Source organism: Hemitrygon akajei, chromosome 11 (genome assembly GCF_048418815.1).
Source record: "Hemitrygon akajei chromosome 11, sHemAka1.3, whole genome shotgun sequence".
NCBI lineage: Eukaryota > Metazoa > Chordata > Chondrichthyes > Myliobatiformes > Dasyatidae > Hemitrygon > Hemitrygon akajei.
The window spans coordinates 136,279,853-136,297,910 of record NC_133134.1 but is presented as its reverse complement, the minus strand read 5'-3'; the positions used below and the strand labels follow the sequence as shown (position 1 = coordinate 136,297,910).

Here is an 18,058-nt window from a genome sequence, read left to right as displayed (position 1 = left end):
CTTAACAATCTATACTTATGAAGATACGTTCAGTGCCCCTTGATAAGACCAAAAATGATTGGGAAAGAGAGCTCAGTCTTATTATTCCTATTGAGAATTGGGATAGAATTCTTCAATTAGTTAATACATCATCTATATGTGCCAAACATTCATTAATACAATTTAAGGTTGTACATAGGGCCCATATGTCCAAGGATAAATTAGCTCATTTTTATTCTTATATAAACCCTATTTGTGACAGATGTCAATTGGAAATCGCGTCTTTAACTCATATGTTTTGGTAATGTCCGCTTTTGAAAAAATATTGGAAAGATATTTTTGATATTATCTCTGCGGTACTGAACATCGATTTACAACCCCATCCTATTACCGCAATTTTTGGTTTACCGATGATGGACTCACTCCATTTATCTCCTTCCGCCTGTTGAATGATTGCTTTTCTCACTTTGATGGCTAGAAGATCTATTTTGTTGAATTGGAAGGAAATTAATCCTCCCACGGTATTTCATTGGCTTTCTCAAACTATGTTATGTTTAAATTTAGAAAAAATTAGAAGTGGTGTATTCGATACTTCTATTAAATTTGAAAAGATATGGAGACCATTTATTCACTATTTTCATATGATGTAATACGACCCTGTGCCGAGCTTATTGGTTTTTTCAGCTTTAATCGTATTTATGTTGAGAGGATCGGAGTTGACGACATTGATGTTTATGTATTCTTGTGAGATACTATAAACAGCCCTTTTTTTCTCTCTTTTTTTTAGTTTTTCTTTTTTTTTCTTTTTTTGCTTCTTTTTTTTCCTTAGATACTAGATTAGTAGGTTAGTCAACTTTGCATATATATTTTTTTCTTTTTTTTATATTATATATTATGAAATATCTAGATTTACCTTGTTCATATATATACTATATGGTTCATGTTTCGGGAAAACTTATTTATACTGTATTCATTGCTTATGTATTCTTTCATGTGTAATGGGAATTTGTATGTTTGCAATCCCTTTATTAATATATTAATTGTATTTTGTTCATAATATTATTGATACTAATAAAAAGATTGAAAAAAAACAAAAAAAACCCCAAAAAAACAATCTATACTGAGGAACCGTCGATGTTCAGCAGAGAGTGGACGCTCCGTGCCCTCCTGAAGTCAACAACCATCTCTTTTGTTTTGTTCACATTCAGAGACAGGTTGTTGGCTCTGCACCAGTCCGTTAGCCGCTGCACCTCCTCTCTGTATGCTGACTCGTCGTTCTTGCTGATGAGACCCACCACGGTCATGTCATCGGGGAACTTGATGGTGTGGTTTGAGCTGTGTGTTGCAGCACAGTCGTGGGTCAGCAAAGTGAACAGCAGTGGACTGAGCACACAACCCTGGGGAGCCCCCGTGCTCAGTGTGATGGTGTTGGAGATGCTGCCTCCGATCCAGACTGTTACTCACCTGCACATAAAGGGCAATTTAGAGTAATTCATCCTTCAGGATGTGGGAGGGAATTTATGTGGTCATTGTGAGAACTGGCAAACTCCACGCAGAAGACACTGAAGGTGAGGATTAAATTGTGAGGCATCAGTTCCACCAGCTGCACCATTGCCTCACTCTGTTTCTCCAGTTTTAACTTTGTTTTAGGATCTGTCACGGCTCCTGGACCAGTGTGACATTGGAGAGATCTGTTGGAGGAGCAGCGATGATTTATTGTTGCTTGACAACTTTTCCCATTGCTGCCAATCATAACATAGTTAGGACCATGCTGAGAATGTTGACAAGGTCGATCACTATAATATTTATTCTCTCAAATGCTGCTTGCATCACATTGCATGAAGGCATCATTAAACCTTCATGAATTTGTGATTTTTGTTTGTAATGTGACTGCGTTGCTCATGCCTAATTGCCCTTGCAAAGATAACATTGGCCACCTTCTTCAACTCCTGGAGTCTTCTGGCAAAGTTAATCCTACAACAAACAATCTTGTGGAGGAACTCAGTGGGTCAAAACCTTTGGACTGATGCAGGGTTTGAACTCCGCGCACGGGCAATTCCTCCGACAGATATTACTCCACGCATTGAGTTTCTCCGGCAAGTTGCTTGTTGCTCCAGATTCCGACACCTGCAGTCTCTTCTGTCGCCAAGTTACTACCACGGCACACTTAGGTCAGTATTTCCATGAATTGCATCTCATATTTTATACACAAATGTAGCACATAATCTGTAATCGCTCCTGGCATGGATTCGTGCTCAGTAGGTCTTCTTCGTGGGGGGTGGGGGGAAGCTGCGAGAAAGTAGGGCTGTGAAGTCAGGAGGCGTTAGGACCCGAGGTTGCAGGCGCCCCCGCTCATCAGTCGCACAGCTGCTTGTTGGCCAGCTCCTCGTCATCCAAGCTGCATTGAGACGGTGGAGGAGCAATGACAGTTTACCGCTGCCGCACGCCTGTGGCAAACCACTTCACCAAGAAATCCGAGGAAGACATTCGATCAACATTGGCTTCTCACGAAGTAAGTGACACCTTCGATGGTAATCGTCTTCCTACTTGTGCGTTAAAAAAAACACATTTTAAACGCTTTTAATGTGTATCCCAATAAATCATTCGATTTGTTACTGATTGGTTTATTTAACATCACGAAATGTTAATTCCGGGAACTGAAGAAATATTGAGAACTGAGCAGCCGTTTCAAGATTTGTTTATAAATTCCACGGCAGGGAAATTGCTTGAAGTTCTACAGAAGCCAGGAAACCGTATTTTAAAAGTAGAAATGTACTGACAATATCAGTCAAGGTGTTTGACAAGACAACTAACTTTAAACAATAGTGTGTTTTATATTAAAAAAGAACACTTCTTAATGGTGGTTAACGGGACTTCCTGATGAGAAACATGTCTGAAATGACCCGCTGATCGTGCACCAATCATTTGAAAGCTCAGCAGCATTCGTTTTAATCGTTTATACACATATTTGCCTTCAAATTTGTCTTCTCGGGAAACGGATGAAAACCTAAGGGCGTGCAGTGATAAACCCGTTAGCGCCGCGAGGGCTAACACAACTGCGTCGTGTCACATTTGGAGCAACATTCTGTATCTTAGTGGGTTTTGATTCTGTTGAAAAGTTGCTTTGAATCGTCCTATATACTCTTCAATAAGTTGTGGCTGTTGCTGTTTTTAAACAGGGTTCGGCAGCGCAATGAGTCCTCGGACCTAACGAAGCTTGCAGCAGGAGAAGGTGTTCGTAACCATGGAGAATCTAACAAGTATGATGGAGTTTGTAAACAACTCAGTGAACCAGACAGAGGGCATGAAGCCGATGCCCTGGAATCCTCTCGAATACCAGGTGGTCACGTTGCTGTTGGTCCTGTTGATCTGTGGCGTGGGAATAGCTGGCAACGTCATGGTGGTACTCGTGGTGCTGAAGACCAAGCACATGAGAACCCCCACTAACTGCTACCTGGTGAGCCTGGCTATCGCAGACCTGGTTGTGCTCCTGGCTGCCGGTCTGCCCAATATCACCGAGAGTGTGGCTGCCTCTTGGGTCTATGGATACGTGGGATGCCTCTGTATCACGTACCTTCAGTACCTAGGCATCAACGCGTCCTCCTGTTCCATCACCGCCTTTACCATAGAGCGGTACATTGCAATCTGCCATCCCATCAAAGCTCAGTTCATCTGCACTGTGTCCAGAGCGAAGAAAATAATTGCATTTGTATGGGTCTTCACTTCAGTATATTGCGTGATGTGGTTCTTTTTACTGGACATCAAGCAGATTCCACATGCCGATGGCGTTGAGGTGGTTTGTGATTATAAAGTGTCCAGAAACCACTACTTGCCCATCTACTTCCTGGACTTCACTATGTTCTACGTGATACCGCTGTTGGTGGCCACGGTGCTTTATGGTCTCATTGCTCGGATCCTGATTCTGAATCCCATTCCCAACACCCCGCAGGACACCGCCAATAATTCCATTCACAAGGGACGCTCCAATACCATCAAGACGTCGGGTGGCCGCAGCAAGAGTGCTCAGTCTTCAAGGAAGCAGGTAACACGGCCTTCCAATAAGTTTCCTGCTCCCTAGCCTGATCTGCTTTCTTCATCATCTTTAATTGCCTGGCGCCAGGTCGTTTATTGCTTGTTTGCTTGCGTACAAGTTCTGTTCAGGAAGATTAAATTAAAATGATTTCCACACATTATACAAAGCTAATAAACTAAAGTATGCCGAGGCAGCCAGATCTGTCCAGGAACCTATTCATAATGTTGAAGAAGTCGAGCCAATTTCTGTAATTGCATTGCATTAATGCTGGAAAAAGACAGCTAATAATTTATAGATACTATTTAAAAATTAGGCTTCAAATTATATTTATGCTGACAGTGTCACGCCCACTTTTCCCAATATTGTCGAAATGTCTGAGAATACTGTTCATTTTTTTTCTCATGACCATAAAGGCACACCTTTCTACAGTAGGCTTAAGTAAACAAGAAGAGTTACAGGGTAAATTATGAGTTTTGTGAATTGAGATTCCGGAAGACCGAATTCCCGGAGGTTGCGGTAGGTGGCGGCATGAGCTCCGTGTGCCGTCTGGAAGGAGATTATGTTTAACTTTTCTCGGTTAGGTCATTCTCCGAAACCTTTTTCTCCGCAGTTAATCTATTTCCAGATTTTTAAAAAATATTTCGTTACTGTTCACATTATTTATAATAGGTCGTAATGGTGAATCGTTACAACTCTGAACTTAAAGTTGAAATATTGTTCCGGTAACTTGAAAAGCTCGTGTCCCGATGGGGAAAAGACAGAGGACACCTAAATAGATAGATAGATACTTTATTCATCCCCATGGGGAAATTCAACTTTTTTCCAATGTCCCATACACTTGTTGTAGCAAAACTAATTACATACAATACTTAACTCAGTAAAAAATATGATATGCATCCAAATCACTATCTCAAAAAGCATTAATAATAGCTTTTAAAAAGTTCTTAAGTCCTGGCGGTAGAATTGTAAAGCCTAATGGCATTGGGGAGTATTGACCTCTTCATCCTGTCTGAGGAGCATTGCATCGATAGTAACCTGTCGCTGAAACTGCTTCTCTGTCTCTGGATGGTGCTATGTAGAGGATGTTTAGAGTATTCCATAATTGACCGTAGCCTACTCAGCACCGGATTTTGAGCGCGTTGTAGGGTAACTTATGGCATCTGTTGACCTTTGTTATACAGTGCAGCTACAAATATTTGCGTCAGGTGAACAGTGGTTGCGGGGGGAGGGGGGGAAAGAGAGGGGGAGAGGGATTGAGAGGGGGAGAGGGAGAGAGGGAGGGAGGGGGAGAGAGAGAGAGAAACCACAAACAAAAAACTGAAGTTTTTGGGAACGTTAGCTCGGCCGGTCAGGCAGCATCCACAGAAAGAGAAGTTTCATGTCACAGCCCCTTCATTGGAGCCAAAAGAAAACTGGGATTGTGGGGGGAGGGCAGATAAGAGGATTTTATGACAATGTGAAATAATGTGGCCCCTCTCTCTCTCTGAGACGTTTTGACATGCCCTGCAATTTCTGGATATCTATAAAATTAACAGCAAGTGCTGGAAATGTTAATAATCTGAAGTGTTTACTGATGCCACAGAGAATGCAAAAATGAACGAAAAGGTACAATTAATACTGAGCAAGAATCATCTCAGGCTGACTTTCCATAAATGCTTCTCATGACGACCATAGTTCATATGAAGTGGAAATATTGTTTAGCAACATAAAACTCATTTCACATTTGATGTTGTAACATTCAACAAATATAATTTCTGAGTCAAGTATATAAGCAAAAGAATTACAAACAGAAAATCCTGGAAATACGTAACAGTCCGATGTTGAAGATATTATTATCTTTGCTGTATTTTCAACACTTTCTTATTTCAGATTTCCAGAATTTACAGGTGTTTTTGGAAATGGGAAAATCAGAGAATGACTGGATCTTTGTATAGATAGTTACTGAAATACCTTTATTGCACAAAGTACTTCAACTAGGGATACACTTGGTTTCATTGTTATAGGAAATGATATTTGCCAGTCCACTTTGATCTGTAACTAACAGTTAACATAGGTGTTGCTACTTTCTTGTCTTAAATACTAGTCAGTCTTTTCAGCTATGATTGTCCATTGTATTTATTATACTAGGTAACCCAGGCTTATCAGTATGATCAAGTAGATTCCATATTCATATTCAGTACATGAGAGTTAAGGTGTCCCTGTCAGTAGGACAGGCAGCTGATGGCCTTAGATCAGCTAATGAGTGGGAACATAATTGGTTGTGAACTTGCTTGGAATTAGCATTTTGTGATTATTATTAGAAGCAATAATTTAAGAATGCTGTATTATCCTCTGCAAATAAATAGCTATTTTATGTCCTGAAGAAGGGTCTCGGCCTGAAACACCAACTGTTTACTCTTTTCCATAAATGCTGCCTGGCCTGCTGAGTTCCTCCAGCATTTTGTGTGTGTTGCTTTGGATTCCCAGCATCTGCAGGTTTTCTCCTGTTTATTATATGACACTATTATCCATGTCCAAGTAATACTTAAATACCCAACACTTCTATGGTCTTCTCTTAAAAAAGGCAATACCAGTCTCAAAACCAAAAATAAACTATTCAAATTTGGTTCAGTATTTCAAGTTTACTGATTTTCAACAAAATACCATTTCCAGCATCTGCAGATTTTCTCTTGTTTGTTAATGCTATGACAGTTGCTTTCTTTTATTCATGAATGGGTTATGTTCCAATGCACAACCATTATAGGTTTTTGTATATTAATTCACTTGAAATAAAGGCCAGGATTCCATTTCCATTAGTCTTTCTGATTATATTTTGTTCCTGAGTTTCAAACTTCTGGTGATTTATTCATGTGAACACCTAAATCCATTAAAACTGGTTTCTAGATTTTGTCAAAATTAAGTATTTTTGTGTAGGTCTAAAGCTATTATCTTAAATTCTCACTTTGAATTTCATCTGCTGCACACCTTGCCAATGTCAGTTTTGAACTTGCCTCTAAGCAACTATACCACTGTGTTCACTTACTGAATTTCTCAATATGGATGCTCAAATCTTTATTGCTTCACCGCAGTCATTATAGTTCTCATGAAGACAATAAATCACATTAGTTTTGCTGCTAGTTTTGTTTCTCACATCCCAATCAATTACCAACTTTTGTCTCAAGGTTACCTCTAATTCTATACACTTTTATTTTACTTACTATTCAGTCATTAGACAAGACCATACCTATTGCTTTCTGAAAATCAGTATCTACATCAATAATAAATGTTCTGTATTTGCATTTTGGTAGGTAATTCAGACACACTCACCCTCTCACAAATCCACATTGATCAGTTTTGATCGGCTAATACTTAAGTAGTCAGTTAACATGACTCTAAAGACTGGTATCACTAAATTTCTGTAAATCGATATTAAACTGATGGGTCTATATTCAGTGGGATTCTATCACTATTGAATAGTATTATTCACAATTTTCCAACAAAAATCCATAATTCAACGTCTTTGAAATCTTTGAAAAGTAACCGAAGAACATAAAAAAAATGGGCAGGATTAATCTACACACACAAAATGCTGGTGGAACGCAACAGGCCAGGCAGCATCAGTAGGAAGAAGCACTGTCAACGTTGTGGGCTGAGACCCTTTGTTAGGACTCCAGACGAAGGGTCTTGGCCCGAAACGTTGACAGTGCTTCTTCCTATAGATGCTGCCTGGCCTGCTGCGTTCCACCAGCATTTTGTGTGTGTTGCTTGAATTTCCAGCATCTGCATCTGTATTTGCAGGATTAATCTATTTGGTCCATTGAGTCTGCTCCACCATTCAATAAGATAATAGCTGGTCTGACCACGGACACAATGCCACCTCCCTGTCTTTTCCTCAATAAATGCATTTGTACTTGTTTATTTTGTTTTCATATTCTGTTCTGGAAATTATTGCAATTAGATCCTCATAAATAAAGTTATTTTACCCCTTTACATTTTTCACTCTTGATTTATAGTTTTGAAGTTCCCTTTCATCCCTTATAATTTGTCCTCTGCCATTTAGCAAGCCTGTCAAAGCAATCTGTTTGAAATTAAAGTGTCCAAAAAAAGCAACAATGAAATAAAAGCAGTTCTGTAACTGATGAACAGTTGGAGAAGATAAAGATAATTAAAGCAAGTAAATCAAAGGGGAAAATATTCAAAATCATAAGTAGAGTTTCAAAAGATTCAAGTACATTTATTATCAAAGAATGTATAAATTATAGGACCTTGAAATTCAGCTACTTACAGGCAGCCGCAAAGCAAGAAACACAAAAGAAGCCAATCAAAAAAAGACCAACACTCAATGTGGGAAGTAAGAGAGAGAAAAAAAACAGATTCATATGGAAACGTGTGAGGTTGTGCCCCTCAGTAAAAGGAATTTAAAGTTAGACTTCTATTTAAATGGAGAACAACCGCTGATGAGTACAGAGAATTCTAGATGCTCTTGTGCACATTTGCTAAGAAATTAATGGGTAGGTACAATAAGTGCTTAGGAAGACAAGTGGGGTAGTGGCATATTGTAAGAGGGTTGGCGTTCTGAAGGAGGGAAGTATTACAGTTGTACAGAGTATTCATAGGCTGGGGTATTGTGCACAGTTTTGGTCGCCATATTGAAGAAAGGATGTACTGGCAGTAGAGGCAGTTCAAAAGAGTTTCTCTAGACTAATTCCTGAAATGAGAGTGCCGTTGCATCATAAGCAGCTTTGGAATTTAGAGAAATGAAGGGTAATCTTATTGAAAAATATAAAATGTTTAGAGACCATGACAAGATAACTGTTAAGATGCTTTAACAGGAGCATCTTAACATAGCAACAAGAGAGAATGTGGTCATTTTAAACAGCTGTGTAGGAACTTCTTATGGTAGTGAATCTCTGGAAATCTTTTACCCCAAATATTTGTGTAAACTCGATCAATGGGGGAATTTAAAAAGAGGATGTTGGTATATTTTTCAATCATCGAGGACTTGAGGACATTGGGAAATTGGCAAAAAAGAGAAAATAAATCCCAGGACTAATCAGACATAATTATGCTGAATGGTAAGTGAAGTGTCCTATTAATTTTTGTCTTGTGCATGTTTTCAACTGAATAAGGTGCACATCTTGAACCATGTGAGCCAGTGTTGTATTATTCATAAATGTTCATCTAAAGAACAATATACAGCAGACAATTTATTACTTAGAGTATAGAAACATAGAAAAACATAGAAAATAGGTGCAGGAGTAGGCCATTCAGCCCTTCAAGCCTGCACCACCATTCAGTATGATCATGGCTGATCATCCTACTCAGAACCCTGTACCTGCTTTCTCTCCATACCCCCTGATCCCTTTAGCCACAAGGGCCATATCTAACTTCCTCTTAAATATAGCCAATGAACCGGCCTCAACTGTTTCCTGTGGCAGAGAATTCCACAGATTCACCACTCTCTGTGTGGAGAAGTTTTTCCTCATCTCGGTCCTAAAAGTCTTCCCCTTTATCCTTAAACTGTGACCCCTCATTCTGGACTTCCCCAACATCGGAAACAATCTTTCTGCATCTAGCCTGTCCAATCCCTTTAGAATTTTATACGGTTCAATAAGATCCCCCCTCAATCTTCTAAATTCCAGTGAGTATAATCCTAGTCGATCCAGTCTTTCTTCATATGAAAGTCCTGCCATCCCAGGAATCAATCTGGTGAACCTTCTCTGTACTCCCTCTATGGCAAGAATGTCAATGAGTATGTTTATGTTTCATAGAGTATGTTTCATAGTAAATTGCAGGAAGCATAAGAGTCAAGGTTTGGGGAACAGTAATTGATTTTTTGATTGCCTTCCTTAATTTGCATGGATCCAAGATTTAAATGAGATATTGTTTCATTGCACAACTCTAACACCAACATACCTAACATAAGGTAAATGCCTATCACATCCCTTGTGTGTTTCACTTACTGCCACATGAAAAATCTAATTCAGGTTTATGTAGGAATATATACTATTGCAGTGTCACACAGTCTTAAATTTAGGATTCCTAAAGTGTCATATTTTTATTCACCTGGAAGAATTATCCTTCAGAATAGGTTTTAACTAGCAAATATATATAATTTTACATATAGCTGACAGCTTATGATAACTACTAGTATGGTCAAAAGTGTTGGCGCGTGGCCTAGTGGATAAGGCATAGGTCTAGTGATCTGAAGGTCACTGGTTCGAGCCTCAGCTGTGGCAGCACATTGTGTCCTTGAGCAAGGCACTGGTGCCAAGCTGCTTGGGTCCTAGTGCCCTTCCCTTGGACAACATTGGTGGCATGGATAGGGGAGGGCTTGCAGCATGGGCAACTGCCAGTCTCCCATACGACCCTGCCCAGGCCTGTGCCCTGGAAACCTTCCAAGACGCAAATCCATGGTCTCACAGGACTAACGGATGCTTAAACTTAAGTATGGTCAAAATATGAAATATAAAATTAAGTAACACTAATGTAATAACTTCTGCATTATATGTTAACATATAAATGTATTCCTTGAACTTGCTTATTCTCTGTTAGTGACCATTCATAAGCACAGAGTATCCACCATCTTACTGAGTGTCATTAATTTTCTTTTCTTTGCTGATTGATGAGATGCATATTTTTTTCTCCCTGGCACTTCATTTCCTTTAAAATCACATCACATTACATTAAAGAATTCTTCCTAGTCTATTACACAACATCAGCATTTCCGCACTTTGAAATTTCACAACAGTTTACCCTGATTTAAACTGGTGATATGAGAGCTATAGAAAGTGTAGCCCATATGGTAATGGATGAGAAAAGAACAGACAGAATAAATTATGCTAAAGATCAATGAATGCTATGTCGAGAAACAGTACTTGTATGCTGATGGAATTTAGTACCCATAAATATAAATAGCATATTCTCATAAATACTAGAGAAAAAAGAATGGTATGGATAAATACAGAACTGGGAGGACTTTGGTTCACATGAGCCAAAGAGCACCTCAGAAGCAAACTATCATTCTCTGGGTTTAATCGGAAGAGCTAAGTGATGATTCATCAATATAAAAACTTGGGTAAATCCCTAGCAACAGCAAACTTGAAATACATTGGCAGATTTTGGCAGGAGACTGCATGAATATAATGAAGCAATATGAAATGTACTAAAGTTTCAAGATTCAGGATTGTTTAAAGTCACTTCCAGTACACAGGTGTAAAGGAGAACGAACTAATGGTTACTCCGGATTTAATGCAGCACAAAAAGACACAATAATTTAAAAAAGCATAATAAATAGAAATACATAAGATAACTTGTATACGTAGATTGAAGTGATGCTAGGGACAGGAGTATCTGCACATAAGGTGACTCTGAGAGGACATGGTAAAGTAATGGTGGTGGGTTGGGGGGAGGATTGTCAGCTCCACAACTTTGATTACAAACAAATCAAAACACATAAAAATGAGGATTACTTTTATGAGAGCAGAGGAAAAGATCTTGCTCTTTTCTTACTTCCACTGATACCCATGAAAGATAACGATTCTTTAAAGAAAACCGACATTGTGGCGATCTCAACCGTCTCCAAATATTTGAAGAGTTAGTTGGTGGGAAAGAGGATCTCTGAACAATCTGTGATTCACAACTTTATTTTGTCTAACATATTTGCTTTTGTTTAACTAAGATATCAACAGTATAGCATGATGCATTTTAATTCAAACAGAATAAATTATGCTCAAGATCAATGTATTAATTTGTGAAAATTGACAGATCATAAACAAGATTGCTCAGAATAAATGTTCAAATAAGTTATAGGTTAACATATAATTGTAAAATAAGGATACAGTTATTAATGTAAGATTAATTTAAAATATTAATACTGGAAAAAAATCATTGTGAGCAGTGGCTAAATATTGGAAATAGCCCTTTCTAATACATCGTAACATACACATATCAATTCAAATTCAGAAACTCTCCAAGCTGGAGAAAAGAGAAATTTGCATATGGATAGTTTTTCTTTACCTTGTGCTTTAAATAAATCATTATAAACTAACTATACTATATTATCTTAAAATTGATGTTTATTCATTTATGGTACGTAGGTGTAGCTGGAAAGGTCAGAATTAGTTACTCATCACTAATGCTTTCTCATACTGGTGATGAGCCATATTCTTGAACTGCTGCAGTCCATGTGCGGAATGGACACCCAATGTGACATTACAAATGAAGATTCAGGATTTTTTCCCCTAAAATTGATCAAAGAACAACAAGGTATTTGCAAATCAGGTTTGCAGTTGATATGTGGGGAATTTTGTATTGCTATTTCTATCCACAGGTTTGTGAGATATTATCGAACAAGCCTTGACAAGTAGTTCAGTGTATTTTTCTGTAGTGTATATGGTAACTACAGTGCACTAGTACAGCAGAGCAACGTTGTGCAGCAACAAGAAATCTATTCAGCTTTAGCATGAGCTGGTATGCAATTTCCAACTAGGATTTCTCATCCACTGAAATGAAAACTCCATTCACCAATAACAAATCATGATCCCACTTTCGTATCAAAATGGTGACAAAACATGTAGGAGAAAAAAAGCATAATTTCACCCGATTAGTAAAAGAATTGATTACCATGCTGTTGAATAAAGGCTTAATTTTAGAATGTGGTGGGTTTGAGTGATGTTCAACTGAAGCTTTGACAATCTGTTGTGATATATATATATTGTTTGTGAGGTACGCAGGTTAGAACTGTGTGTTTCATTCATTTTAATCACACTCTGAGGTCTTTTTAAAATGTATTTTCTTTATTTTTATTCAGCCCCTTCTATTAAGCACTGCATATTTATTTTGTTTTACAGTGTGGGGTAGGCCCTTCTGGCCCTTCGAGCTATGCTGCACCAACAACCCCTGAAAAACCCAATTAACCCTACCGTAATCATGGGAAGGCTTACAATGACCAATTAACCTACTTGGTACATCTTTGGACTGTGGGAGGGAACCACACTGCCTGGAGAAAACCCGTTCACTCCATGAGGAGGACATACCGACTCCTTACAGATGGCACCGGAATTGAACTTTGAACTCCGAATGCCCTGAGCTGTAATAGTGTTGTGCTAACCACTACACTACTGTGGCACCCTATGTTGCCCTTTGATTCTGGATTATAACCAATGGCTCATATTCCAAAAGATCAAAATGTCATTTAGGCCCCTTATGTTCTTTAAAATAAAACAAGGCATTGTTCAGATCAGACTAATTACGTTGCCAAAAACCTGCTGCAAATCACTGATATGGAACAATCTGGTTGTTTAAGAGTTTCATTCATGCTCAGTGGGTAGAAAACTAGCTTCTGACTCAGGAGATAATATATTGTTCCATTTCAGAGATTTGAGCCAAAAAATCGGTGGGTTATTAGGACAAGCAATTAAGATGTCTAATGTAATATGGACCCTGTGTTGCATTTTTGGACATGTTGTCTTTTAATGGTAACTGAAATTAATAAATAACATGCTCACCTCTCAGGTACATGAAAATAATCCATGAGCTGTATTTCCAAGATTTATTACAGTGTTTTGGCTAATACATATTCCTCAGTCAAATATTTTCCATTCATTACCTCATTACAGATAGTACATACAGATGTATAGTTGCCATACTTCCTAAATTGTTAAAATGAATACAATTTAGAAATGCCTTGTGCCGATGCCTGTGGGACTTTCTAAGATAATGACAATTGTGGTATAAATGCAACCTGTAACTTCTGTTTCTAAATATGATGCAATATTACTATTCCCAATTTCAATGCTTCTGATACCTCTAGCTAACATCCACCAATCTAATCACTCCATTTACACGTTAGTAATTTGGAAAGAAATGACTTTCTTTTGCAAGCAACTTCCAAATAGTGCTATATTATAATACTTATTATTTTTTTTTACCTCAGTATCAGCCAAGATTACTGATACCAAAGTTATTCCTTAGTCAAGAGCTTGTGGGTTGACTTCCTACTCCAAAACCTGAAGCCATTATATAACTGGCACTGAGGTAGTATTTTATTGTTAAATGTATTGTCTTTCAAATGAGATATTGCACCAAGAGTGGGTCTACTTAAGCACACAGTACTGTGCAAAGGTCCTAGGCACATACTATATATAGACTTTTGATCAGCACTGTATTTGTCAGCAGAGTTTGTAAATCTGGCAGGAACAAAGGATGTTGGGAATGGTGAGGGTGGAGTACTATGGAAGGGGTGTGGGATGGGTGGCAGAGAATGAGCGCCGGGGCAGCTGGTGCCATGGAGGCTGGCACACCCAGCCCTGAGGCGCCAGGGAAGGTAACTTGATTCCAAACAATTGGCTTATTTATCGTTACAGCACGTCTCTGATGCATCCTGCTTCCTCCACTCTCCCCTTTTCCCAACCTTGGTTCCACTGTCCCTACTCCCTTCCTAATCTCTGTCCACAATAGAGACCCATATCAGAATCAGGTTTATCATCGCTCGCATATGTCATGAAATTGTGCAGTACTGTGCAAAAGTCTTAGGCACCCTGCCTGTATATAGAGTTTTCCACTGTACTGTAAATGATGACAGGATTCTCAAGATGGTTAGTAAAAGAAATGGTTCCCATGCTGCTGGATAAAGGTTTATGTGGTCAGCTTAACCTTCAACCTTAGCCAAAGATCCTTCTCGTACCAAGTAGACCCAGAATCAGAATCACAATCGGGTTTATGACCACTGGCATTGAATTTGTTGTTTTGTGGCATTCATACAGTGCAAGACATACAAATTATTATAAATTATGAAATACACAAACAGTGCAAAAGAAGAATGGGGAAGTATTGTTCATGGGTTCCTGGACTGTTCAGAAATCTGATGGTGGAGGAGAAGGAGCTGTTTAAAATGTTAAATGTGGGTCATGAGGCTCCTGTATCTTACCTCAAATGGTAGTAATGGGAAGAGGACATGTTGTGGATTGTGAGGGTCTTTAGTAATCAATGCTGCCTTGAGGCACAAGCAGTCATGCTTGTCTAAAAAGTACTTATGGCAATGAAATACTTCGAGATGCTTTAAGGCTCAAAAAGTTGATGTCTTAAATATCGCCTTTATTTTTCTCAAGCTTTGCATCAATCTATTTGAGGTACTTTGCACTGATGGGTTTAATAATTAAACTGATTTTTTTGCTGTTTTCATTAGTAAGCACATCAGTATACACGATAAAAGGTACATGCCAACCTAACAAAATAAATCTTAAATGTGAAATCTTTTTATTTCCTGGATGCCGTTTAGCAGAAAATCATCAAACAAATCTGCTCATATATTCAAAAACGAACACCGATCAGATTGGTAACACTGTTTTCTTTTCAGGTCACACAAATGCTGGCAGTGGTGGTTATTCTATTTGCACTCCTGTGGATGCCCTACCGAACCTTGGTGGTGGTCAACTCTTTCATGAATGCACCCTACTTGAACGTCTGGTTTCTACTGTTCTGCAGGATGGGTATTTATCTAAACAGCGCTATCAATCCTATCATTTACAACCTAATGTCTCAGAAGTTTCGAGCTGCCTTCAAAAAACTATGCACATGCAAACAGACACAGGTGGAGAAATCTACTGCCTATAATATGCCTGTTTACTACAATGTGATGAAAGATATGTCACTTGAAAGTCCTGATGATGATCGAACAGAGCAGGAGGATATCAATGGATATCCCATTTCTAACAAAGAGATGCAGTTTAATAATTCCAGAAGTGACAGATCATTTAAAGTGGCCTGAAGCAGTAATGTTCATCTCAAAACCAATATGAAAAAATGAAAAGCTTATTTGCCTAGAATATGTTATAAATTATTCATCGTTCCCCTTTGTTGCATGTGTAAAATATTTTTGTATAGAATGTTAATTCCTTGATGTTTTTAAAATAAGCAAATATACTCTGGAAAATTATTCTATTCACCTTCAGGCAAGAGTTGTGATTTAAATGACAACAAATTTGAACGTTGATTTTACACTTGAAAATAAAAACTGCTGTATTATGACCATCTGCCTTTAATAGATAAGGAGAAGGAACCATCATGATTGTACACAATCAAAAACAAAAGAATATCTGTAGATATTGGAAATCTGAGCAACACACACAAGATGCTGGAGGAACCCAGCAGGCCAGGCAGCATCTACAGAAAAGCAGTTCTGATGAAGAGTCGCAGACTGAAACGTCGACCATTTGCTCTTTTTCATAGATGCTGCCTGGCCTGCTGAGTAACCTCCAGCATTCTGAGTGTATTGCTACACATATTTATATATCCAGTTTTATACTTCAAACCAACAATCATACAAAAATTCTTGCCTTTGCAACATTTTGTAAGTACTTGCATCATTAAACATGTATATTCTGATAATTCTGGAATAATGTAATAGTTCCTAATTATCAGTTTATTTTCATTTATCATTTTATTAGAATAAGCATAACAGAATGCCTGTGAAGCCCTGCCGTTTAAAATATTCATCAGGAAGGAGGGGTGCATAAATAACATAATACCAGAATTCCACTATTAATCCTTAGCTATTCTGAAATTGGTTATTGCAGGGAAAGCAATTTAAAATAAGTACAAATTTTAAAATTATTTGATTTATTCCTTTGATCCGTATTTTTGATATCTATAACAATCAAAAATAAAAGTGCCAGGAGGGAGATCAGTTGTGAGGGAGGAATGGACAAGGGAGTCGCCCAAGGAGCGGAAAGCAGAAAGTGGGGTTGGGGGGGCGGGGAGGTGGAGGGAAAGATGTGACACATTTCACTGTATGTTTCGATGTACATATGACAAAAAAGCCGATCTTTATCTTTACATCTCGTGCTAAATTTTTCAATATGTTTTGCTTAACATTAGCAAGAGTTGAAAATAAAAGTGGATGCAACAATCCTAAACTAAAATGGGATTGAATTTTTTTAAACTTAATTTACCTGTTGCATTTAGCATTCTAAAATCAGTTGGTAATTCATGCTGTGAAGTCCAAAACAATTATGCTGCTACATGTAATTTGTTAATATCTATATAGAAGTATCCTCAAAAATGTTGCAGCTCTGAATATTTATTAGATAGACACATTGCACTTTCTGTAACTGTTAATATTAGATAAATATTAATTGATTAATTTATTGGGCTTATTATATATTATTGATAGTCCTGTGGCAGAACTCTGTATAGTATGCAGTTGTGTTTAAAATGCAAACAATCACATAGCACACAAGCAAATATTCCAATAGCTTTTAAATAGATTTGTTGATTTGATTTAACTGAGAATGTGGACATGCTTCATAGTCAAGTCACACTTTATTTATGTTGTGAGAGGAGACTCTTAAGTGTTCTTTAGATATCTGAAAGATCCAGCTTTATATGCTTTGTGTACCTTTGCTTATGATATTGATTTCTGGATGGAGCTGTTTTCCACAGGAATATATCTGTGATCTTTTTACATGTATTGTAGAAATTTAATAATTTGGATATGTTGCCTATGTATTGAACTGTAAAGTGACAAGAGAGTCTGTAATATTATGTAAATGTTCTTGTATTTAAGCATTGTCCATTAGAGTGGTAAATAAACACTCATAAATCTGTTTGAAATCAGAACATTGGATATTAATAGGTTTTGTCATTTCTTAAGCCCATTATTGCTATCTTATATATAGTTGTCATTCCCTTCAGATTTTTAGAACGTATACTATTTAATTAAGTGTTATGGGGAAAAGGCAGGTATGTGGAGATGAGTCCATGGCCAGAGCAGCCATAATCTTATTGAATGGTGGAGCAGGCTCGATGGCCAGATTGCCTACTCCTGCTCCTATTTCTTATGTTCTTATGTAAATCATAACATACACCTACATTTATTCTTCTAAAAAGACAAAACAAGATCAATTCTTCTTTGGAGAAGTAACCTTTATTGATAATAATAATAAAATCCTCCCGCATCTCACTGGTGCATTGGGCGATAACCTTGGCCTTTCTTCAGTGTTTGTCTACTTTACACAGAGTGAAACCACCCGGATTCGAATGCAGGGCCGCTAGCTCCGAGGTCTG

General features: G+C 38.0%; 1 protein-coding gene across 1 annotated transcript; it reads left to right on the top strand.

Annotated features, from left to right (window-relative positions):
* Window positions 1-2,383: 2,383 nt before the first annotated feature.
* On the top strand, window positions 2,384-17,575 carry LOC140735192 (thyrotropin-releasing hormone receptor-like). Its single transcript, XM_073059977.1, has 3 exons — window positions 2,384-2,491; window positions 3,159-4,021; window positions 15,351-17,575. The coding sequence occupies exons 2-3, from the start codon at window positions 3,224-3,226 to the stop codon at window positions 15,759-15,761; spliced, it is 1,209 nt and encodes a 402-aa protein (XP_072916078.1). The 5' UTR covers window positions 2,384-2,491; window positions 3,159-3,223; the 3' UTR covers window positions 15,762-17,575.
* The last annotated feature ends 483 nt before the right edge of the window (window positions 17,576-18,058 follow it).